This window comes from Oryzias latipes, chromosome 23 (assembly GCF_002234675.1).
Source record: "Oryzias latipes chromosome 23, ASM223467v1".
Classification (NCBI taxonomy): domain Eukaryota; kingdom Metazoa; phylum Chordata; class Actinopteri; order Beloniformes; family Adrianichthyidae; genus Oryzias; species Oryzias latipes.
The window spans coordinates 20185760-20212534 of record NC_019881.2 but is presented as its reverse complement, the minus strand read 5'-3'; the positions used below and the strand labels follow the sequence as shown (position 1 = coordinate 20212534).

General features: G+C 41.1%; 1 protein-coding gene across 2 annotated transcripts in view; it reads right to left on the bottom strand.

The window, feature by feature from the left end:
• Nucleotides 1-26775, bottom strand: part of LOC101163941 (mucin-17) — an 89773-nt gene that overhangs the window by 24418 nt on the left and 38580 nt on the right. For both annotated transcript variants that reach the window (XM_023952500.1, XM_023952499.1), the window contains 4 exons: nt 23963-24151; nt 16503-16573; nt 12951-13050; nt 5076-5303 (listed from right to left, as the gene is read on the bottom strand). In XM_023952500.1, the coding sequence (XP_023808268.1) occupies nt 5076-5303; nt 12951-13050; nt 16503-16573; nt 23963-24151 (588 nt within the window). The remainder of the gene's footprint in view (nt 1-5075; nt 5304-12950; nt 13051-16502; nt 16574-23962; nt 24152-26775) is intronic.

The window sequence follows — 26775 nt, the reverse complement described above, 5'->3', positions numbered from 1 at the left end:
TTAGACTGACGAGAAAGAAGAGGAACTTTGTGGAAGTCCAGTTCCATAAAGAGTCAAAGTAAGGTCCTTAAAAGTCCCACTCCGATCATCTTTTGATCCATTATCAAAATGTTCCCAGTGGTCTTTTTATTATGATTATGTCGTTTTTAGCCCAAATAAAAAAACCTGTTGTTTTCTAAGACATAATTTCTGCAGAGCAGCAGGAGTTCATTAGAAGTTCACCTCTCATTCATAGGCAGGACTGCTGGCATGAAGCAAACCACACTTCCCCTTTCTGTTGCTGAGAGCTCTTTGTTTACAGTCTCTCCCACTAGCTTACAGCCCTTCAGACCCCCAACCTGTGCAATAAAAACGGCGAGTAATTCGGAACTATTAAACTGTACAGTTTCGCTCCAGATTCCAGTTTAGACGATAAAAACAAAAACGTTCATGGATCTATTTGTCTGCAAGTGGATGCATCAGAATGGAGCGGAGCAGGGAGCTTGTGGTCCGCCCAGCGTGTTTTCTACGTCACAAATACGATCTTTTTCTAGAGGCCTTTTTCGTCTACTCCTGATTAACAACAATTGAAATAAAGTAATACTATGAAATGCAATTTTAATCCTAATTTTCTTAATACATTTTCACCAGCCAAAGAAAAATGCCACAAGTACATGTCAAAAACAGAATTTGGGTTTTTACTGTCTGACAAAAGAACAAAAAGTGTGTAGTGAGGAGTTTATAGCCTTAAAACATCTACACTCCAACAACTACTGCGAGTTATATTTAGAGCTCACGCGATGAACGATGGGCTGCTGTATTTTGTTTTAACTGTAACTGTTCGGATAAACCCTTTTAAACACAGTTTACAGCTTTGAGCGGGAATGCCGGAGTCCGGGCTCATCATGAAGAGGCAAACACTAAGTTTAAGTCGGATCATTTATCTACAAAGGGAGCTTTGAAATGAGTCATCCCTGCAGATGAGTCGCCTCACCTTTGTACCTCCGTACATCCTCTCTTATTCATCTCTGCAGAATGACTGTTGATTTCAATCAGGGGCTGCATGCTAGCCGACGCTGACTGATGTCGATCTGGAAAGTTGCTGACTTGATGAGCAGCTTCATACAGGAAGTCAGCACCATACTAGGGGAGGCCTCGTTTGGGAATCCTGTGGTTGGTCATCAGTTGTCTGATGAATCAAGGCCAATTATTTCAGGGACTAATGAGGAGCCACGCTCACAAGAGTCTGGCAGTCGGTGAGTGGAAGGACACAAACGTCACATGAGAACAAACAGAAGAAAACACAAAGGCAGTTCGTTTGGGAGCAAAAATAAAAGACAACTTTGACCAGAAAAGTCTCTGTAAACACGCCACACCCCCAACCGCAAATCTCAAACACAAACAGGCCATTTTAAACCCTTCTCTCACCAAAAAATGTATTTTAGTTTAAAAAGAAAAAGAGGCCATTTCCTTTAATCAACTAGAAAATTACTTGTTCCTCATTTTTTCCTCCTGATTTTAGGCAGCGGGATTGGTTGAAATGGGTTTCAGCGCTCAAGTTTATAAACAGGTTTGTCAAAGCAGACACGCTAAAACCAGAGACTGATTTAGTTGTTAAGTATGTTTTAGAGCAGAAGTAATGCAAGGGAAAAGTCTGCGATGGGAGCAGCAGTAAACTTTAGATCCCTGTGAGCACGGCCGGCCCTCCCTATGCGCGAATTACGCAGCTGCGTAGGGCCCGAACTGGCGAAAAAAGGGGGCCCCAATCTGGCAACCCATTTCATAGCACATCTGTACCATTGTGCACTCTTAATTATTGTGCAAATGAATGTTGCCTGCACTTTAATGATCCACCCCCTTTAACACACCTGAACCAATCTGGCAACCCAAATAGTGACGTTACGCCACTCTTAGCGATAATTGGTCTACATCATTGCGTCTGAGCCTGGCATTAGTGTGCATTTACGAGCGCATTTGTCACATTGATCATAGCGACCACAAGAGAACATCACGCCAAAGAGACTTTATTCATCAGGCGCTGAAAAAAAGTGAGAAGAAGAAGAAAGATGAAGAACTTAAACATCAATCACAAGGTAAGTTTGGAGGATGTTGGGGCCACATTTTTACATTAATCCTGCCTCTCTGTGCAGCTGCGCGATTTATGTAAAATACCAATTGATTTGAGTGAGGTCAAGTTTGCACATAAACAATTGTGCGTGGGGGGGCAGCAGAAGTGTGTCGGGTGCACACATTCGTGTTGTGTGTTACGAGAACGATAATAAAAGAAGACTTCCCCCAAAATAAATGCTATTGACTCTTTATTAACAAGCTCTGAGGGTCCGATCGGGGGAGTGAACCCTGAAGGAGGATCCGACTTCGGCCCTGGAGAAAGTGTCCCCCGCGCTTCTGACCACGGTGGGGAAGGAAAAACAGGAAAGGTTCAACACCACGCTCTGCCATTTCGCTGGAAATTTTTTCAAAAACCGTCCGGTTGCGATAAGAGCCCTCGAGCCTGAATGGAGCTGTCACCCCAAATATGAATCCAATCGGTGACCTCGCTTCCCTTCCACTGACTGGTCTCAGCAGCATTGTCCGCCATGGTTGATGTTTATGTTCTCGTTTCCGCCTACTTCAACGCAGAATTATGAAGTTTGTAGCGTATCAATGACGTAAGGGTCGGATACTTGTGGCCTGGCCCTTCAGACGGAGGTCGAATTTCAAAAGATCGGATATGTATCGGATTCAGGACCACATACCCAAGTGGCCTGGGTTGCATTTGAAAAGATCGGATCTGTGTCGTTCAGACTGTCATGAAAAGATCAGATACAGGTCGCATGGGGGCAAAAAAATCGGAATTGGGTCGTTTCAGCCTGAAGTGTGAACGTAGCCTAATTGAGTCGTTACAACCTGCGGCATGTGGCTTGTTGACAGGTGCGGCTTGTGTATGTACAAAATGGCTATCCTTTATAAATTATGGGGGTGCGGCTTGTACTCAGGTGCGCTCAATAGCCCGGAAAATACACTAAGTCTCTGTTTTCCTTGTCTGGGCTGGAATCTGGCTCTTAATTGTACGGTTGGATTGCTCCAATATAGCTCGCTTTTGTTTTGTTTTCACTAGTTACGTTAGGTTGGAGTTGTGAGGGGCTAGTGGGAGAGTGTGAAAACAGATGGAGGACAGGAACTGGGGCATGCTTACACTGTGCCAACAGTCCCGCCCAAAACTGAGAAGCAAAGTTCTGATGAACACCTGCCTCTTTGCAGAAAATGACAGATATTTTAATTTTGGCAAAAAAAATGGCATAATAGTAATTAAACGATCAGTAGGAACACTTTGGCAATACATCAAAAGATGACCATAATGGGACTTTAAGTCCACCCTCAATTGGGATCGAAGAAGTTGACACAAACACCCCCCCAAAATGAAGGTCTCTGGTCCTGGACAACTATAAACTGAATAATAAATTGTCATAAAAACAGACAACAGAAAACAGAAACAAACCCTATCAAGCAGCATTCAATGATCTCAAAGTTAAAGTTATAACTCAATGGACACCAATGATTAGATACAAAATGTTTAAAAGCAGAACTGGGGAGTGAGAATGTCTGAAAATGTTTTGGAGGTCCCTTTATGTGACATGCTTGTTACTATAACTCACAGCAGCTGAATAGCTCAGTTGGATGGTTGTAAGACTTGCACACAGGAAACCTGGGTTAGGTTCACAGGTGGTGCAATCCAGTGTGGGTGCTGCTATGAAAATGCAGGGTTGTGTCATTTTAAAAAGGGAAAGAGTGCGGGACTGAAATGTGATGTAGTAAGAAAAACAAGTGTTTGTCAAGCATGGCAAAAAGTCAAAGTTAAAGCTTGAGTCTCACACACACCAGAATGGGGGGGTTGATCTGTACTTGTCCATCGGATTTTTAGGTTATCGCGACCATGGAGGGTCGTAGACAGGTGCGGCCGCATCTTAAAGGGAGCACAGGGAACTTTCACTGAAAGCTAAAATGCTTCCAAATTTAAATCATAAAACAGCGGAAAACAGATTTGCCTGCCTTCATGTAAACACTACCTAAAGCTTTAAACATAATAAAATGAGAGCATCCATCCGGCTGATTACTGCCTGAACGAACCATTCAGTTCTGTTCATGTGGGCAGCCACTTGTGCAGCAGCTTCAGCCTCTGCAGAGCTCCACCCCCCACCCCCCTTTCAGCCTCGACCTTAGGTGTGGACGCTCTTTGTCAAACTCACCAGCCTCAGTGCTCTAGAGATGCCAGGAATTGAGCACTTGAGGGAAAAATGGAGAACTGAAGGACAAGACTCCTGCTTGCAGAAAAATAGATAATTCCATCAATCAAGTGCTGTTATAGTTGAGGGTAATTTAGCATTTATGGTTAATGCATCAACTCCTATGTGGATGCGAGGAAAAGGAAAAAGCAGACAGGGAGATGGTTCATTTTAAGGGTATTTAATAAAACGGACATAAGAAAACTGCTTCTAGCAATGTTCCCACTTGTTGATATTTTTTGTCTTTGCTGCATATTTAAGTTAATTCTTAATATCCTATGTTTAAAATCTGGCCCTGCGATGGACTCGAAACCAGTCTATACCCTGCCTTTGCCCAAATGGCTGGGATAGGCTCCAGCAACCCTGTTAGCTCAAAAGATAAGACACTCACCAACATTTACACAATAGTGAACTAACCCCCACCCCTTACTTGCTTTGCCCCCCCCTCCCTCTTAACTCCTGACCAGTGAGTGAATAGATTTTTAGTCATGTGGTTTCGTTTACAAGCTTTGGTCCAGAACAGAAATCTCCAGTTGATGGCAGTCTGAATACAGACCAAACGCAAGGTTCCGGACTCGATCCGGACCAAATCAAGCAGACTGGGTCCGGACCAAATGATTTTCCCATTCTCAATACACCCTGAGATCCAGTTTAATATGCATTTTCACAGAGAAAATCTGCATTTGTTCATGAATGGGGACAAAAAGGACAACAGAGCTCTAATGTAACATCGTCTTATGCTGTGTTTTCGTGCAGTTTGGGCTAAACTTTTTTCCCTCTGCATCTTAAGGGGCAAAAGGCTCCCAAACTCACAGTCCTCAAAGTTGGAGCGGCTTCTGCTACTGCTGCTCTGCTGAGGCGTGTTTTCCTGCAGTTTTGAGAGCATGCTCCACGCCTTTGTTTCCCTCTCCTCCATCTGCCGGTCTCTCTGTCCAGCTCTGCCTTCAGGACTCTTGGGCCTCCTTTGCTCTCCGCCCGAGAACAGATCCCGGTCCTCTTTTCCTTGATAATTGGGCTCCTCCTCAGCGGGATTTCCCTCATCTGAAAGCGACAAAGTAGATTTTTTTTTTTAGGACTTGATGCTTGAATAAGTTAAACACAGAAATCATTACATTTGAAGTAGAATCCATTAGCAGTCCATTTGTTAGTGTTATTGTTCTCAGACGCCACAGTCACACTTTCCTTCAGGCTTTTCATGGCCTTACTCTGGCGCTGAAATTTGAACAACCATCCATTTTGTCACTGACCAACCAATTAGAAGCCCCATTATCTCCAAACACAAAGTCCACAGAATGCTCCTCTTGGTAGAAAAGCACAGATACAAAAAGAAGCACAAATGCAGACTTGAGCTTGAAAAGGTTTGTGATTGTCTCCTGCAACAGTTTCACGCTCTTTTCTTTTTCTGCAAGGCATCAGCGCACGCATGACAATTCAAAAGCAACTGGAGGAGGTTGATGCGCATCGGATTCATGATGCCAAATGCAGCAGCCTGAATTCATCTGTGCCACTGGTGAGGGCGCAGAGGTCAGCAGCACAGACGGATGACGCCGTGTCTCATTTGACGGCACGTCTCGCTACACACAATCACACGGCCCCATGTCGCCAAAGACCAACGACAGGAATACATTCATCCCCATAGCACAAATCCATCATTCCCCCGTCGTACGCATCAGAAAGGACATACATCACGAATGACAAGAGGATGGTAGGGATTTCTATAACCTCTGCCAAATCTTTTATTGTTTATTTGGAGACTCCGTCAGGAAACACACTCAAAGTTGAAACTACAAGTTCCTTTCTCTGGTTTCTGCTCAGGAACCCAGTTTCAGTGAGACGATTGGACCAAACAATCAACCGTCAGCTGTTATCAGACATTGTTTTATTTAATGAATTTCCAAGAACTTTTGCTCTGGATGTCTAATATCCAATTATTTTCCATGGTAACCTGGAGTCTGTGGATCAAAGGAGTCAAGTCTTGGTACAAACTCAATAAATGCAGTTTCAGATTAAGCATCACCTGTTTCTGTAGTTAAAATATCTTGACTTTGCAATTCAAAATCTCTCTGAAGGACACACCGCCCCTAAGGCTTTACTGGTCGACTAATGATCTGGATAATTTTTGACAAATAACGACCACCGGACAGCAGTAAAGCTTAATTTCCTCTTAGTTGCCACCCAGCAGCTTTAAAAACAACCTGAATGTTTGCTAATGTAAACCACACACCCACATTTCTACAGCAGGGACATACAATGGTATTCACCGACATTTGATCACTGTTGGCCATCATTCGCACAAAACACTACGGTACTATGTTTTTGACATTACAATTGATGCACTGGTGACATGAAATGACTAAACACTGGAAATGTTTGGCTCTTAGAAGTTCAGAAACTTGTTTTTTAAATTAACTTAGCTGTGGCTACTGGCAAAGGATGTCCTGACACTGTTGGGAAGATGTAAAGACAGATTTTATGCACCTTGGGATCAATATCTTGCTAAAAGACAAAGCATCTCATGATTTCATCACTGACTAAATGATGACTAAAATCTGCCTGCAGTTTCGAACTAAAATTATTTAGGATTTGGTCTTTCTCTTTAAGAAAGCCTTCCTAATCCATGAATGCACAGCAGTGATTGCTGGTCAGTCCAGCCTGGAAACAAGAGCTCATCTAAACACACAGAGCAGGTTACCATACCAACAGCAGCATCTGAGCCTAGTAGATAGCTGGATTTGGCTGCAAGCGGCCAAGTCAAATCCCCTCGCTGATCTCCGAAAGGCCACCAGGGACACAAAACACACAACACACACCGCTTTGCCCCTTGACATGCAGCGCAGCAGGCGGTGGCAATAAGGCCGGACTTGTATCTTTTCTCTGTTGATGTTTAAAAAAAGGATGAGCAGCAGCGAGACAATCGGTGCGCTGGGGCTTTTCAGCGATGCCACCCAGAGCCTTCGCCGCCCTATCTCCAGAAAGAATGGCCGAATGGGAGCAGGGAGGGGTAAAGAGGAAAAGCCATTCCAAATTATTATTCATGGGGAGGGGATTTTCCTTTCAGGCCTCCTTTATCGAAGTCTTTCTCAAGGCACCGGCCTCTCGATCAGCCCTGACGAGTGCCAATCAAAGAGGCTTGAGTCCAGGTTTGTGGGGAAATGCTGGAGGATTTCAGAGACAATGACAAGTGAGTCCGCAGTGTCAGTGGCTTAGAGACAATAGTGACATGGCTACACTGTCAGTGTGTGGTCCTCTGGGAGGGGGGAACGATCCTTGCTTAGTACACAACTAATCTCCGCTTGCATCATCTGTGTCTCTGCAGCTTAATCTGTCCCGCAGCTTCCTTAGCCTCGCTGGAACAATTCAGCGAGGTCAGTTCAGATTAGTGCTCTTTGTGGACTTGCACATCGTTACATTCATTTGGACACTTACATCTTTAGTAAGCAGCTGAATGCTAAACTGTTGGACCAGGGCAAAAGCAGAAACAGCCAGGAAGCAAACAGGAGGGAGGGATCACTCTGCATATGAATCCCCTAATGGGTAAAAGCGGTCAAAATTCTTATGAGGAAGCTCACCGTGGAGCTGCGGCATTTCAACGCAGCTCATTTCTGGCTCTCCGTCATTTTACCATTTTCAACAAACCCATCTCACTCAAACACTCCTGTAAAATCTTAGACAAAACTCTTCAAAAAGTGTGCAGAAAAAGTGATTTCAGTCAAAGGCAAGGCTCTTTTTTGGTTCATCCGTGCACCTTCCTGTTCTCACCTGAAGCCAGAAACTGTGGTTAAGGACATACGGATGCAGGCCATAGAAGGGATATTTTTAGAAGAGCTGGAAGAAGTGGGCAGATGGATGGAAATATTTGCCTGTGTAACCTTATCTAGATAAATGGAACATAATTGAAGTTTTGATAATTGAAGATTTTAGTCTAGAGTAATAAAAAATTGAGTTATCAGAGGTTTGCACTCGCACCTCACAGCCAGAAGGCCCTGGTTTGAATCCCACCTGAGAGCTTTCTGCATGGAGTTTGCTTGAACTGCTTATGGATCCGTGGGTTTTCTTCAGGCATGCCAGTTTCCTTCACAGTCCAAAAACATGCATTGTAGGTCAATTGATGTCTAAGCTCTCCCAAGGTGCAAATGTGAGTGGTTAAATGTCTCTGTGTTGCCCTACTATAGACGAGCAAACCAACCAGGGTGTACCCTGCCTTTGCCCAATAGTAGGTGGGATAGGTTCCAGCAACCCCTTGACCCAAAAGACATAAAGCAGGTTTGGGAAATGAATGAATGGATGGATTTTGGAGCCTTTGGAACTAAACTCCCCGTAACAAATGATGTTCTTCTGTTAATAGCAACTAAAACATGCAACTTAAATTTTGTTGATTAGATTTTAATCAGCTTAAGGTACTAAAGGAACAATAATTTTTATATTAAAAAAAGCTTGAAACATTTTCATGTCGGGTAGATTGTACATCCAATTAATTTAATTTAGCCTCATACAGTTCATAATCCCTGGAATGAACTTAAAGTCATTTTGAAAATTAAGTTTTTATTTTAGACTGTAAGAATAAACACTTATTTTACACCAACAAATTAGTTAAAGTTAATAACATAAAAGTCTTTTTTTTTAAATTTATTTAATTTTTTACAACTTTTGCACTAAAATGGCTAAAGACTTAGAATTAAAAAGCTGAACTTAGTAAATTCATTTAGCTTATAAATTTCCCAACACTTTCACTGGTAAAAAGTAGAAATGAGTGAGTTCCTACTTAATGCACCAAACTAACAAACAAAAGGACACAACATGAATGAATTTATTCCCTAAATCTAAATCAAACCCTTCTGTTTTATTTTGTGGATGATCTTCTATTTAGAGTCAGATGGGGTCACCCCCCGTCATTACTACCTATTGAGACGTCGCAGGGTAACCGAATCTCACCTATCCACACAAAGACGCTCCACACATTCAGCTTCTGTTAGCCACTCCGTGACCTCAGGATTGACCTCTTCCTGCACTGCTGATGACCCCCCCCCCCCCCAGGGTGTGACCGTGCCTTTGGCCTCTAAAAGGTCACACAAGGCGTCATCAAGATCTTTCGGGTGACGTCTCTTTTTCCAGGTTCAACTCAACTCCCTGTAAAAAAGGAGAATGTCATCCTTAAAAAAAGGGTTTGTGGTCACAGAAGCTGCGAGGAAATTCCCTCATTGTTTCTTTGGACAATAGTTTAACATTGAGTACATTTAACAGGAGAATAAACCTGTCAGACTCTGAAAGAAAGTCTTAAACTGTCTGTATGGTTGTTCCTCTCTGTCAGGCACATTAGAGATAAAGAGACTCTCTTACTTTAAGTATTTACAGTATATAAGAGGAAGTCTACCAGTAAATGTATCTGCAGATTTCTAACATCCAATGGATTCAAAGGTGGGTTTGAATCCATTTTTATTTATTCTTTGAATAAGAGTGAAATAAATGGCTTTGACGTTTACAAGACAGTAGGGAAGACCCAGGACACGCTGGAGAGACTACGTCTCTCGACTGGCCTGGGGACGCCTCGGGGCCCCCCCCAGAGGAGCTGGAGAAAGTGGCCAGGGAAAGGAAAGTCTGGGGAAGTTTGCCTAGACTGGTGCCCGCGTCAACCGTCCCGGATGAGCAGAAAAGATAGATGGATGGATGGATTGATGGATGGATGGATGGATGGATGGATGGATGGATGGATTGATGGATGGATGGATGGATGGATGGATGGACGGACGGATGGACGGACGGATGAATGGATGGACGGCAAGATGGATGGATGGATGAACGGATGGATGGATGGATGGACGGCCAGATGGATGGATGGATGAACGGATGGATGGATGGACTTTACAGAGTTGTATAAATTGAGACATGGCCACCAGGGCTGGGTATCAATGCAAATATACAGAATAATTTCCCCCCTCCCCTTCCTTTAAAAACAAATTTTATTTGTTTACCACCAGCACTTTTCATATATTTAGTGATATGAACTGAACTAAAAGATTTGTATATTTAGTCTTTTATCTGAAAGTTTGCATTCCCTGATTGATTTAATTAACTCAGTTTGCTTTGTAAGCTTGACATCAGACTAGTTTGTATCAAAGACGGCTAAAACACAAAATTAAATGTTGGCTGTAAATGTTTGCACTTGTGCCTCTTTAGAAAAAACACTTTAACAAGAAAACTTATCTGTAAGGCTTGTTGAAACAGTTGCACGATGGAAAAAAGCTTTGAGAAAACTAATGCTGAGATGTAAAGATTCATCACTGCGGTCCTGATCTAATGGTTTAGCTGCAGTTTCCTTAGACACATCGATCATGCATGACTGATGCATCCACAGCAGTCTGCGGGGATCCACCTCACCATGGATCATTGGAGCTCCAGCAAAATGACTGATGTGGCCAAAATGCCGTGGAGGAGACCTCCACTCTCTTTGAGATGAAGGTACTTCGGCATGTTTTCCTGTTTGTGGTCAGTACAGTACAACCCCCCCGTGAGCTATCACTCATGAATGCACACTAGCCGGCCCTACAGGTGAAGCTAACCTGCAGCCCAGCTGGCCCTTGCAAGGATTAACAGGCTTAAGTGTACCGGAGGCAAGAGAACACCAAACACGGCGTTGACAGTGAGGAGACAATGGCTGCTAAAAAGCAGAGCTGACAGGCAATGAGTGGGCTTTTACCGGATCACATGCTAATGGGGAAGACGTGCTCTTGTATTGATTAAGTATTGTTGTTATAGCCTCTCTAGCAGAGGGCAGCAGCTGGAGCAGGGAGGTGGAGCCAGTAGCGGTTCTAGGCACGGGCCGTCCGGGCGGTGGCCTGGGGCGGAAAACTGAAGGGGGGCGGCACCGGCGGCTCAGCCCTTGTAAAATATTATATGCACCACTATTGGTTTACTTATGTCACAGTTTGTGAGTTTGTAACAGCCTGAACCTGGCCGCGCCGCCGCCCTCGCCCCGCAGCTGTGCGCTCTCCTGTCTTTGAGAAGTAGACACAAATGTGTGTGAAGAAGAAGGGAGGGGGCGCGGGGGGAGCACGGAGCGCCACCGCGTTTGCGCATGCGCAAAACCTGGCGGGCTCATCTTTCAGGGGAGGCGACGGTCGCGGGCTTGATGAAAAAAATAAAAGTAAAAACTGCGACTGCGCCGTCATGTAGCGAATCAGCGCCCCTGGCTATAGCTGCACGCGCTCCTGCTGGAAATGTGTGAAGAAGGGGGGGGGGGGGGGGCTGCGGGGAATCAGTTCAATTGTGGGACGCTTCCAAATTAAGTGGCTAGGTGGGGACAAGGGCGGGGGTTTGAATCTACTTCATAAAACCTTTTTATAAGTCAGTCATAAGGTGACATTCTATAACCTACACTTTAATAAAGGTATAGAAAATATATTCTGCTTTTTTTGGGTTAATTTTGTGTTAAATGCCCAAATGAAAAAATGGCAACACAAAACAATGCTGTCACTAAGGTGACAGTTGGTTCAGTCGACGGACTTGATGTCTTCTTCGTGACGTGAGGACATTTATGCCAAACAAACGCCAAAAACATCTAAAATATGGAGAAAAAAAGGTCAAAGCCATCTGGTGCCCAATTTAGAAAGAAAAGAAAAGAAGAAGAGGAGAAAAGAGATAAAGAAAAGGGTAAGTCCTCACAGCTTGATGCATGTCTTTTCTAAATTCTAATGCTACCTGCCCTACAACAATGTTGCCGATGAAAACTTTATTTTGGTCGATGACCAACACTGAAGTAGGCCCAAATGTTGCAAATAGCGTCATTTTTTTTTTTTTTTAGATTTTATTCTTAAAAATTTGCTCTGCCTTAACTTGTAACATTAGTTATGATTCATGTGTCTGTCTGCTCTGCTGTAACACAACGGTTTTGTTGGGTTTTGCTGTTGTATACTAGTTCATAATGTTAAAAAAGCTGTGATGGTTACACAGCATGCTGCTGCTGCCATAAGATGCTAATGGGGCAAATAATTTGAGATTGGTCTTAAATTTAATAATCGTTTGTGGCAGCCTAAACGTTTTCCCAATGTTTTTTTGACATTTAACTGGGGATTTAGGGGTTAATTTTGAGCCTGCATATGAAGTTTATTTTTTATTTGTTTTACAAATGTGGGATTATATTTTTAGCCAATAGAATTTCCATAAATCTGAAGGTAGTTTTAAAAATGAATATTTACCATTTACTGCAAATCTATGGGGACAAAACATAATTCAACAGGTCATAACTGAAAATTTTCCAATCAAAGGATTGAAGACGGAAAATATGAGCTAATTTTTCTTCTCTGAAGTAGATATCGATATAGAACATGACAATTTAAATTTCCAATTCATAAATGTTTTTAAAATATTTATTTTATATTATTTATTTAATATTGATTTAATATTTCTTAGCTAACTGTATTTTTGCCATGCTTATGGTCTTTTATTTTTTGTGTTCTGATAACTATTATAATGCTGTTCAGAATTCTGACATCTTTTGTATCCACTTCTTAATTTCAATGACAATATAACATGTCAGTTGACAAAGACAAACAAAGTTCTGTTGTGACTATGGGGGGGGGGGGGGGGGGGGGCGCCTGGGGAGGGTCTCGCCCGGGGAGTAATTCAGGGTAGAACCGCCACTGGGTGGAGCAACAAAAAAGATTTTCTAAGTAGACTGAGAAGAAAACTTACCGTTTTCAGGCTGCAAAGGAGAATCAGAAGATCTGAGCATGTCCAACGGTGGTTCTATGATCCATGAGGATGGTGACCCCAAAGGACTCGCAGACCAATCCTGAAGATCAACGTTAACCAATCAGTGTTCAGCTACTTGTCATATTCAGGTTAATTCTCTGCACAGACAACAGGATGAGTCAGAATTCTTATGCCCCAGTCACATGCACCGCACAAGAGGTTGATCCGTACAGGATTGGTGGGTTTTGAGGTCCCTGGAGGTTTGTAGAGAGAAGTGGGTGCATCTCAAGGGGAGCTCAGGTGTATTTTGCAGTTCCCTTGAGGCTCATACGGTCACCTTAAGGCAGTGTTTTTCAACCGGTGTGCTGTGGGAGACGGTCAGGTGTGCCGTGGGAAATTACCCATTTTCACTGATCAAAAACATTTACCATCTCCAGGATATCAGCTCTGTGTTCATCCAAACAGGCCCTGATAAAACACTGAGTAGTTAGGAATATGAAAGATAATAAAATACTTTTTGTTTGTGTTTATTTGATTGTATTAAAGACATTTTGATAAAAATGGCGGTACCGCGATTTAGGCGCAGCTTAAACTCTGTTTTCGGAAAAGTCCCACCCCTTTAACTGTCTCCACCAATCATTCTTGGAGGCTTAATCATTCGTCATCAGTCTGACCAATCAGAAGTGGTTAAAGTCTTCACTTCCTTGTTCCGATTCTGCTCATAAAGTCTCTCAGTTCCAACAAAAATACCAGCTAAAGCTCGTCTAGCGATTTAGCTTTCCGTGGGATCCGGTATCAGACCGTGGAAAAAGTGAACAAAACAATGAAGTCAGAGAAGCGAGTCTGTCTGCCATCTGCGGCAGTTTTTGCACTACATCTCCATGGATGGATTGGGTTACAGTGACAGCGTCTCAGCGTACAATAAGTCTTCCCTGTTAAACGTCTTGAAACCACAACGAACACACAAACAGTTTTTAAATCTTCTTGATGAAATCAGAGGTCAGCAGTTTAGTTCTCCTTCAAGGTTTGTGTTTATTGAAAGCCAAACATCCCAGAGTTTGGTCCAAGTCATCTTTCTAACTGAAACACTTTCTAATAACGTCTGGATTAGTATATGTGTTAAATTTAAGAAAAAGTAATAACAACGTTTAAAGAACAGGATTAAGATGAAGTGGCCAACAGACACTATTAAACTAAAATCAAATAATTTAATAATCTATAAAGAAATAAAAAAATGTTGTTAAATTTTTCAAATACTTCATCTTTGACTAAGACAAGAGAGAAACTAATAAAACTTCAACATGTTCACTTTTTGTGTAGCTACAGAAAACAAATATGTCTTTTTGTGTAAAATTTATCAAACATATTGCGACCATATAATTGTTCAAAAGTTACAGTTGCCTGTGCACTAACATTGAAAAACATATTTTAAAAATAAAACTATTAACTATTAAATAAAACTATTTACTACTACACTATTTAGAAAGAATACATTTGTTTTTTGTGAGGTTACATAAAATTGCATGTTAATAAAATGGAGGGAAAAACAACTACCAGGGTAACATGTCAAATAATTTAGTTGAAAATTATTACATCTTTTAGAAAAAACAGCTGCAACTTCCAGCTTTTTCTACCACAATTATCACAAAAATGCATGCGAGACTGTGGAGGGACTGTACATCAATACAGACTAGAGAGTTTCAACTTTTTTAATTTTTGAATGCTGGTGTGCCGTGGGATTTTTGTCAAGGATAAAGTGTGCCTTGGCTCAAAAAAGGTTGAAAAACACTGCCTTAAGAGACGTCATGAACATGGACCGTACCATTTGGTGTGTGTGGTATTGTGGTGTACATGTGAGGATAATGGAAGTTGCGCGAATCCTTGTCAAATCCTTGGCTCTAATTCCAATTTGTTCCCACATGTCTTTTTTTCTTTGACAATTTTTAGAAAATCCTTCCCTGACAACTATGTCTCTGGACAAGAGGATTAGAGACACCAAGCTGAACGACTGCAAATAAACAAACGTAATACAAACCAATCATCACGCCACCAAAGCCTTTGTACATGTCGTGTACAACCGACAAACACTTGGTTGAAAACTACTGAAACTACTAAATCAGTAAAACTACTGACTGTCCATAAGAACTACACCGAGTAAGTGTGATGTCACCTATAGAAAATGGTTTACCTTGAGCTCCAACCAAATGAAGTCAATTAATTTTTCACTTTTTTGCAATATGCATACCATCATGTTGGAGCCAGTCGTCATCAGTAAGTAGTGATCGGTTCAGCTGAATTCAAGTCAATGTTCTATGCAAACTACTCTAGCCAATCAGGAGTGAGCTTGTTAAAAAGACCACAGTCCTAACACTTGAAAAAGAGCCACAGGACATCAATAATCCATGTTAGCTACATTGTTTGCTTCTTTTTTCTGCAGCCATATTCTCAGTCTCACCCATCTGCTTGGACCATTCTTGAATACGTTTAGGATCAACCCAAAAATGTTATGCAGATTCCTCACCAGAATGTTCTTTGGCGTATGCCAAAAACTGAAGTTCAAACGCTAACTAGAATGAGCATTTTTTGGCCATCGCTACATGATCGCTACACTAGCTCACAATACCAGAGACACCCAGCCGGCCACTATGAGAGACTGGCGTCTAAAGTACCACTCACCTGTTACAACCGGCGTTAATTGGAGATTGGCGTTAATTAGAGACCAGCCACTATTGGAAGATATATGGAATTCTGACAAATAGCCGTTTATTTTTCCATAGAAGTCTATGGGATTTTGGCTTCTTGGAGCCAGTGGGTAAATCCTGTTTGGAACGCCAGGGGGGAGGAGTCACTCAGTCCAGTTCTCATTTACAATCAATGGTAAAATCTGTATTATAAACAGAGAGAAATTTTTACCAGTTTAGAAGCTAGTTATGTTTATCAGTTCATTTATTCCAGATTTAGCGCCCTGTTGCTTAAGGGAGGCGGGTTATAAAAACCTATGAATTGAGCTCCCCAGTCCCTCATTGTGTTCTGGCATAATTGTGGAGGGGAGTATTGGGGGGTGGGGGGCTTGTGGGTCTCATTCAAGTTGTAAAGAGGAGATTAATGGTAGATCACGTGGAGCACCTGCATCCATTCCACAGCAGCCCCCACCTCCAGCCCCGTCTCTTCATACATGTGGTGCATCCTGCAAAAGAATCCCACCAGCACTCAGTGGTGACCCCCCTCCTTTTTATGGTGCTGCTCCAAAAGCCTGCCGTACAGTCCTGCCTGACACCCCCCTTGCAGCCCGTGACTGATTAACCACACACCTGCTGCACGCCGCGTGCCCTCTGTTATATTGTACCGCAGTTATCAACAAGTATTTGGCTCATTTTACTGGAATGACAGTTATAGATGCAAGTCACTTAAATTTGCAAATTGGGGGTGGGGGTGTCACAGTGCATGCTTTGTGGTTATTGTGCGATTCCTGAAAGGTTTCGGTGTTTGCTCCGGCCTTTCAAAGGCGGGGTGTGAGTTTGAGGGACTTTATTAAGAGGCAGCGGCACTCACCGATATGTCTCCCCGCGCCGCCGAGTAGGACCTTTCAGAGATGCTGCCAGCTGTGAGGGGCCTCCAGTCACCTGACAAAAAAAAATAAATAAGCCACACACGGAGAGTAGCGCAGCGTCAGGCTCCAGGCTGAGGAAGCAATTGTGCGTTTGCAGTTCTGCTGCGGGAGGGGAGGTCTTTCCATGATGGTGTTGGCCTCTGGCACACACTTGCGCCTTTTGTGCTGGAGTGTGTGTTCACGTATGAGTAATGTTGTGCAGTAGTCCCAATTATGGCTCCAAATCTCTGAGCAAATAATGGCAGAAAATGGAGCAACAAAAAAGCCCGGAGGAGCACCTGTCTGCTGGAGCGTGCCAGGTGCAGAGACACAAGCTTCCAGCAAACTCAGACGGATTTTGTCTTAGTGTCAACACTGGGGGACATAAATGCTTAAATGCCCCAAACAAAGCCTCTGTGGGCATCATTTACTTTTCATGGATGGAAGTCAGTCCTTTTCAAACAACATAAAACATATTTCTAAAATGGTTCTGCTTATAAGACATTGCTCTATTGGACCTTTTGTTTTGTTTTAACCAAAAAATAAATTAAATAAAAAATAAATCGCTTAAAATCTCAAATAACTTGACAAACTTAACAGTGTCTGTCTTTTAAACAAGTGACTCAATAGGACAAGGTTTGAAGGGTTCAGCAAGAATGAACAGGTACTGTCGCACAACCTTTTTACCAACCAAGAAACAACAATCCTTTTTAAAGCATCTGGAGGACAAGGAATGGACGTGTGGAGATTAATAGACACGTTTTTGCCATTTAAAATGCACAAAAATGTAAACAATTGTTAGTTATTGTAATCTAAAGCAATGGTCCCCAGCCCTTGGTCTGTGGGTCAGTGGGTACCCAGCAGATTAAAAAATAACTCCACCTACATTTTTTTCGTTTTCTTGGCAATCCGTGTCTGAAAGACGTTTTATTTGGGAAAGCTACTGGATTCTCTGCACTATATCTGACTCGTGACCCATTCGGTCACGTGTCTAAAATGAATTTGTAATTTTCTTAACGCGGCAGAACTGACCGCTTAACTGAAACCCCCAAGCTAGCAAAGTTAACAAAAAACAAATTAGGAAAGTTTCTTTTAGCAGAAAAGATTCAGAGAGGAAACAGAAAAAGAGCCTTCAACTTCAAAATACAATAAATCTGCATTTAACAGAAAGAAACCAAGAGTATTTACTCCAAATATGGATTCATTTTGACAGTTGTTCCCACAGACTGTAATAATAATGCAGAATATTCAGCAACTGGATGTCTAATGTTATGAGGATGCTGCTAATAAAGTTTTTCAAAAGGTGGATTTATATGGAGGATTAAGTTTTAGAAAATACCCGTTTTAGTGAAAATCTTATTCGGTTTTTATCTTAATAGTCAGACAAGGCTGAAGTTGGCGTCAGTTTTTTTGCTTTTACTTTGACAGTTATGGGTGTAGTTTACAAAAAAAGTTTAAAGCAGCAGATATTTTAGAGGGCGAAGGTAAACTTTACCTTCAAAGTTGAAGCTTAAAAAAAAAATTAAAAAATAATCTGACACCCACCTCAGTCGCGTACAATCCGGTCCATAAAAATATTGTCTGAAATCTAACCGATTGGTGACCTGAAAAGGGTTGGGGGACCACTGATCCAAAGAACTTCAAAGTCAACTTGAATTAATTGACTTTGTTCTTTTGAAGTAAATCACAAAAAACAGGAAAAAACAATTGGCAAAAATAGATTAATAAATAGAAGATCTAGATGATGATTACATCAAGGGATGCCAGACTGCACCACTGTTTATGAGCTCATTCAAACTGACCTAAAGGCAGATAAAAACAAGCCAGAGGTTGAAATTATGCAAAGTCTTAATGATTAAAAACCAGGCTTTTCAGGTTTTGCAGCTTTAGCTTCCTAAAGTTCAGCCTACTGTTTTTTTTCCACATCAAAATAATACAAACGAAACATTGTTAGAACATTCTACCACCCTGTATAGTTCCATGTATGGTTGACTGTCTTTGGTAAATTCAAAGTGTTTCCACACACTGGACTGGAATGATGGCTTGATCACTTTTTGCCGCCATCACGTGTTGTCCACTGTGATGCACTTGGTCGTTTATAGTTAAATAAACCTACTGTTCCTCAACCTAAATGGGGTTTATAATAATATTATAATATTAATATTATTTTATTAATATTATAGTATTGATATAGTATTGAATTGATAATCAATTTATCTCATTTTGAAAGTTTTTTTTTTTAATGGTATAGGTTGATTTGATCAACAACTTCCTCAGACAGATCGATCTTGTTGAATATTCGGAATATAAATCGATTTATGTGACTTAATATACAGCTTTATATACTGACAACTTGTCACGATATGAGGAAAACTTGCGATATGAGGGATTAATATTGCGATAACGATATAATTTGCGGTATATAAACAAATAGCGAAACAAACAAAAACATCACTCCCATTTTATTGCAACAGTTTAAGAATTGTACTCCAAATGACCCTCATTGACATAGGAGGGAACATCTAACATAAAAGGGCTCCATCTGATTGGTCAACAACGCTAAAGGCTCTATCTGATTGGTCAACAACGCTAAAGGCTCTATCTGATTGGTCAAATGCATAAAGGGATTTATTTGATTAGTTAAATAATTTAAGCTGCCATAAGATTGTTTTAGCACATTTAAGGTAACCATTTATTGCATTTTTGCTGTGTTTTGCGATATGCAAATTTATCGTTATCGCGACATCAAGCTGTGCAATATGCATACCGCAAAAGACGGCGAAAATCGCAATAAATGGTTACCTTGACCCTTGTGCTATCCTAGGCACTTTAACATTGGGAGTGGGGTCATCTAGACCCACTAGACAGTGCTCTGAACCTTTTTTCTTCAATGATTTATGATCTTCACTGGTGTCCATGGATTACATGAAATCTTTCCACCTTTATCCACCTTTGTCATGGTAGGGAGAACACGTCAATGTAAGGGGGGGGGGGTCATCTAAGATAGCACAAGGGTTAAATGTGCTAAAACAAACTCATGGCAGCTTGAAATATTGAATAAATGAAATAAATCCCTTTATGCATTTAACCAATCGGAAGGACCCGTTTACGCTGTTGATGAATCAAATGAGCCCTTTTATGTTTGATGTTTGCCTCCTATGTCGACAAGGGTCATTTGGAGTATAATGTTTATACTGTTGCATTGAAATGGAAAGGATGTTTTTGGTTGGTTTGATATTTGTTTATATACCGCAAATTATATCGTTATCGCAATATTAATCACCAATATCGCATATCGCGAGTTTTCCTCATATCGTGCAGCCCTATCTTGCGATAACGATAAATTTGCGGTATATTGTGCAGGCCTACTGACAAGCAAACATTTTCAAAACTCTTTCAAGGACCCTAGACCATTCGTGGTCTAGAATAGTGCTTTTAAACCTTTTTTGACCCACGGCACACTTTAACCTTGACAAAAATCCCGCGGCACACCAGCATCCAAAAAACAAAAGATAAATAAAAGAGAAACTCATAGTCTGCATTGATCTACGGTCCCTCCACAATCTCACGTGCATTTTTGTGATAATTGTGGCAGAAAAAGCTGGAAGTTGCAGCTGTTTTTTTTGAAAAGATGTAATAAAAGTCAAATTAGAAGATTTAAAAACTGTTTGATGTGTTCGTTGTTGTTTCAAGATGTTAAGAGGAGAGACTATTTGCTGTCACTTTAACCAATGCATCATGGGAGATGTAGTGCAAACAGCCGCTGAACGCATATAGACTAGCTTCTCTGAGCTTCATTGTTTTGTTCACTTGTTCCTCCACGGTCTGATACCGGATCCCGCGGAAAGCTACACCGCTAAAGACGAGCTTTAGCTGGTATTTTTGTTGGAACTAAGCGACTTTATGAGCAACGAGGAAGTGAAGACTTTAACCACTTCTGACTGGTCAGACTGATGACGTATGATTAAACCTCCAAGAATGATTGGTGGAGACAGTTAAAGGGGCGGGACTTTTCCGCAAACAGCTGAAGCTACGGCTAAATCGCGGTACCGTCATTCTTATCAAAATGTCTTAAATAGAATCCAATAAACGCAAAGAAAATAGTCTTTAACGATCTTTCATATTCCTAACTCCTCAGTGTTTTATCAGGGCCTGTTTGGATGAAAAAAGAGCTGATATCCTGGAGATGGTAAATGTTTTTAGATCATTTAATGAGGACAATTTCCCACAGCACACCTGACCATCTCCCATGGCACACTAGTGGGCCGCGGCACACCCGTTGAAAAACACTGGTCTAAAGCACAGTTTTTTTCCTTAAATCTTCCGATAATCCTATATCGCGAGCAAACGGAAACGCCCTCTAGGAGAGGTGGAACATAATGATCTACACATTTTTGTTGGAGCGTCTCCCTTTTACAATTGTAAAAGCTGATAAACGCTTTAAAATTGTCAATAAACGCTGAAGTCGATAAACGCAGTTGTAGATCCACAGTAAAACTCAATTTGGTATATCTGCAGTAGTGTAATTTAAGAACAGCCGCATGGTTTTTCGAGCGAAAAATATTTATTAATTTTTATATTTTCAGTTTTATATAAAAACATGGAATAAAATATTACATTATTTCTAAATAAATCATTCCACATGAACATCTGGAGGAGAAAACTCTTTCTACAAGCCTTCAAATGAATCCAAATGAACCAGTGAGGTTAGCATATTTTTTCATTTAAATGTTTTAAAGCAACCTATAAATGTCTGCAGTGTTTATCTAGTCTCCGACTTGTTATCAGACTATAAACAAACAGCCACAAGACTAATTGAGTTTGCTGCACACGCTCCTCCCGGGTTCCTATAGGTTGTTTTGTATGCGGCGCTCAGTTTAAAGCCTCTCCAGTTACCTGAGTTGGACTTTCCCAGTTAATGTTCCACTCTAGCGGTTTGATCTTTATTAATATGGCACATCCTGCTGTCCCTATAAACCTCTTTTTTTGAGTCACCACACCCTCTGGGAGAAGCAGTTAAGGGCTCGCCGTGGTGTGCCAAGGAGCAGATGAGAGCCTGTATTGCAGCTCGTTAAAAGAAAAAAGGCGCTGCATGTCATAAAAGCGTCAACGACCTTCAAGGCCAGCCAGAAAACCCGATGTCATGGTGTCTTTGTGTGGTCATACGTGTTCTCTCCTCACAGACACGGGAGCGTGAACACACCTGTCTGCTTGTTTCTCAGTGGCGGTTTTTGCTTATCACACAATCTCAATCAAACTTCCAAAAAGTTCTGCTGCACTCACCGGACAGAATAAACGTTCTAACAGAAAAAAAAGGTCAAAAATGGTTTGAAAACTCAATGTGACCCATTCTGAATCCCAACATCTCATTGTTTGAATGTTTACAAAATCTGTTGGCAAAACTGACACTGGAGGTCACCTAGCCATGTAATTTTAACCCTTTAACACCGCTTTCGCTTTAGCTCCAGTGTTTATATTCTTTCGACTATTGTAACTCTTCCATCATTTCCGCAAATAACGTCGTTCCAGCCAATTCTAAAGCAGAGGAGAGCAGCCTTGCACTGAAGTGTTTCAACTCTGTGCAAAGCCAATGTGAAAAGCAGCTTTTCTCCACGTCAGAATCGGCTGATTCCAGTTGATTGCATAAATGCTCCATAATTCACGGTATGTCAAAGAAAATTCGTCATTTAGGTGTTGCTGTCGACATCTCCAGTGTTAAGGGGTTAAGCTATTAAATGTTAAAAGAAAAAACTAGTAAAATATAATTAGTAAACTAAAAAATGTGGACATTAAGTAGAATATTTTATTAGATTTAAACAAACCACCTGAAACACTTTAAGGCTCCTTCAAGAAAGTTTGTCCGAATGTCAATGATAGAGCGCTACATAGAGGTGAACTTTTCAAAAGAAAGCCTCCTTTATGTGTTTCATGTAATCTAACTTCTCAAGTAAAAAAAATACTGCCCCAGAAGCCTTTAAACCAATGTGAATGTTCACTATGCAAAGTGAATGCAGTGGGAGAAAAAATTAATCTGTAGAAAACAGAGTATACAGTACTTTGAGTTTAGAAAGTCCCTAAATGTATCGCGGTTCACCTTTCACTGCCTTACTGTTTTGCAGACGTGCTTTTTTTTTGGCTGATTGTCAATCAATCTCCTCCTCCGTGCCATGTCCCCTGTTCAGAATACGTTCAGCTTCATAAATGTAAAAAATCAGATCTTTGTTTTCATTCTATGATTATGGACTTACTTTTTCCATAAAGGTTTGAACTTTAAACGAGACAGTGTGAAAATGTTCCTGTATGTCAGAGAAAAGTATATAAAGTGTGTAGTGATGGGTTTAACAGCATTAAAACTATAATGATTTTTCTATTGTGGATTTTGCTGATAGTGGGTCATTTCTAAAACACAACTCCTGCAATGAGGGACCACTGTACCAAAAAATTGTTTGTTGGTATAATGGAATTTCCCCAATTCCAAGCCGTCTTTTGTTTTTCTACTTTTTAGTTTCCTTTCTGTTTTGAATGTCTGAAGGTTCCCTGTGACTGCAGGTGTAGGGGAGTGCTGCAGTCAGCACAGTGCTGGGCGATGTGGGAGGGCCTGAGCAGGACACGCTGCTTGTTGTCTTAAGTCAAATGTTCAGAGGTATCTGTTTAGAACTGCTTTTTCTTTCTGTAAAACTGTAAATCCACCATTTTGTTTCTGCATCTCCTCTGCTTATTTCTATTCTACGTCAAGTGTTCTTGGTAATTATGAATGGCTCTTTCAAATAAAATTTGAATTATTTTTATTATTAATATTAGGGAATTGTTACATGTCAGAGTCCCCCAAAGTTTTAATAAACACAAAAAAGGTTGTTGAGTTTTCTAGTATCGACTTTTATGGAAAGTGTTACTGCAAAGGATTAAAATATTTCTAAAACATTAACATAAGTGCACAGTGTATCTTGTGACACCTTTGCTGAAACCTTTTAAACTTGAATAATTCCAGATGTTTTTCTTGTCTTATGCAAATGTTCCTGCATTCAGAGTATTTCAATTAAGCTTAGCTTACAACCAATAAAATCTCTGTTTTTCATTTCTCTGCGTTTCCTGTTTTCTGCTGTCTACCTGTATCTGGGAGCAGCAAACAATAAAATATAATAATATAGAGGTGATACAAATGATACAGGCTTCCTTGACTTACACCACATCTGTGCCTATTAAAATTTCAAATCAACTGAAGCTTCTTGCAAACAAAGCTGTCGCAGAAAAAAACACATCAGTGATCAAAAAAAAAACCTGCAAATACTGCTTAGATCTGAACGTAGGTTCTTTTAAAAAAAGATAAACTAAAAAATAAAGTGTTTCCTTTATAATGGGAGTCATTGTCTGTTGGGATGGCAGTAGGTAGGGTTGCTTAAAGTAACAGAAAGTCAGGCCCTACCTGTGTAATCGTACGGCACTATTGGATCACACCAATCTGGCAAAGGGGAAAACCCCTCCTCCAACTCAGACGGGTTCAGATGAGTGTCTGGTATTGGTCGGTCCAGGAGGAGGAGCTGCACCCGGGAAAGAGAACCCAAATCTCCGGAGTCACAACCCACTGTGAGTGCTGCGAGGCCCGGGGACAGTTCTGCAGGAAGAGAGAAGGCGTTTGAGGATAAAAATCCTACTCCAGGCAGTGGTTAGCGCTCTTTCCTCACAGGTTCAAGTCCCTGCTGGGACCTGTCTGTGTGGACTTCACGAGGCCGGAGAATAAAAACCCAGAAAACAACCAATGCTTGTTTAGAGCTGTACATTTTTGATAAGGAACAAGAAAGCCAGTCAGGCCTCTACGTAGGCCTCCCACCTACATAGTAAATGAGCAGACAAATCACAGACTATTGATGTAACTAATGGTATTCAGCTGAAAAGTATTAAGTGCTCACAAACTTGTTCTGACTGGAAGATTTATGAGTCCCTTGGCTTAAGAAAATGTTAGAAGTGATCTTTTTGTACCTCCAAAACAACCAGTGTCCCTCCTGACTTTCAAATGTTTGAATAGATAGTTATAGATAATAGACAGAAATAAATCAGTGTTTCATGTTTATACATGCTTTTCTTGTTGTTACTGTTGTGTAAATCATTGATTAAAATTACCATTAATATTCGAGCAATCAATTTCATAGTGCTAAAATAACAACTAGCCCTTCACACTAACTCAAACCCCAAAAAATAGCCCCCGCCCTCAAAAAGGTTGGTGATCCCTGTTCTAAAGTGTCCCTAGATGTGAGAGCGTGTATGCAAGGGCGCATGATTGTGGCCCTGCGACAGACTGGCGAGCTGTCTAGGTTGTGCCCTGCCTTTGCCAAAGAGTGGCCAGGCTATGCCCCAGCAGCCCCGTGACCCCGTGAAGGAAAAAAACAGGTTCAGAAAATGGATGGATGGATTTATGAATCCACTGTGTTCTGATGATGAAAACTTGGATGGTTTATGATAAAATTACTAGTTGAAATACTCCCCCCCACCCCCCCACAAAAATTGTTCCAACGCATTGCATTGGTGTCCGTATTTGCCAATCTAATGAACATTGATGCACACTGGCTTTTTGCAGAGACTTCTGGAAAATTTCTAGGGCTCTGGATTTTGGAATTGTATTTTCAGACAGCACTAGAAAATGGCAAACGCACTGTATAGTTCACAAAGTAGTTAGTAGTAAAGTAACTCGGACACAAACTAAATTTACATTTTATCAAGACGGTACTAAGTTTGATATATGTGTAGATATATGCTTTTTTGTCTTCTTTTTTTTTTTATTAAATCTTATTTGCTTGAAATAAACCAATTCCAATCCAAAAAAGAGGCAAAAATAAAAACGGCACACTTCAATAGAAAAACTTCCCATCAACCTTTTGATCAATCACCTACCTCTTGGCCTCTACAGGCATTCTGGGTAGTGTAGTCATTCCACAGTGGTCAACTATTTTGTTTCACTTGATATGCCATAGAACTTGGTGCACTTTATGTTCCAAAAATGACGGTACTTTTAGGTTTTCCAGGGAAGACTTGGATTTTTTACAGGAAACTCCACACACACACATACACACAAAAAAGAGCACTCAAGCAACCATCGCACAAGATTCCACCAAAAACTTCAGAAACTGAATCCTCAGTGCATAAATGAATTTGAAACATATGGACAAATATTTTCTTCATTTTAATGGTACAAAACTCAAAATAGAAAGGTTTTCACACCGTCATCCTGCCTTTCACACTCTGACACCCCCCCCCCCCCTCTCAAGCTCTGAAGTTCTCATAGTCACACCCAATTAAAAGCGGATCAGTGACAGTGTGGCTCCGAGCCCATGCAAATCTCCGGCTCATGCTGGTTGGGTGTGGAGTCATCTTTGCAACCCGAGGGGAATTCACAGAGTACGCTGGGGTGCAGACACACATGCACGCACACACACACTCAAAGCTTCTGGATCATAGAAAGTTTTCCGTTTGCCTTGATTGGGTTATGCAACATTTACACACTCCTCCTTCAGTTCAGATGTTTTCAGTTGGGGGTAATAAGACTGGTAAGGTAATCCATCAGGTGAGAAATAGGGAACTGTTGCCTCTGCACACCGTTCTTAGGAGTCGTTGGGAGGAAATCCCTGGGATAACCGCGGCTGTAACCTAATGTGGTGGGACACACTTTCAGTTAGCCTGGGTATTAGTCCATCATTAGCCAGAAGCAGCCGCGAGATTGAAAAACCATTTGCAAACACAGAGACTGATAACAAACCACTAATCCGGAGTTTAAGTGCTGCCCACATTTTTACCACCTACTCAGGGTCAAACTGTTTTCAACTCGCACAGCTCATTTCATTCAGCTAAAAGCAAATATCAGCCAACTTTCTAATATGTACACTCCACAACAAACGGTGTGAAGTTTAAATGTAAATGTTCATTTCTAAAAAAAAAACATAAAAAAAACCCAGTTTAAATGACAAAATCTTTGTGTCTATATATTAGTTCCTGAAATGTTGGTCCATATTTACTTTGAGACATTGAATGAACAGCTGAGTATCTGGAATTTCTCCCATTTATCGACTCCCACGTCATTTATAGAAGTTCCTAGAAAGCTTCCAAGAGCAATTTTGATAGGATTGCTTTTATACTCTTGAAATACCTGTTCATTTTGTGAGTCTTTGGCATCATTTTCAGATTATCAAGATGGTAAATAAAGGATTTATTCAAAGGCTGCCTTGGATGCCGTCTCCCTTTCAGATA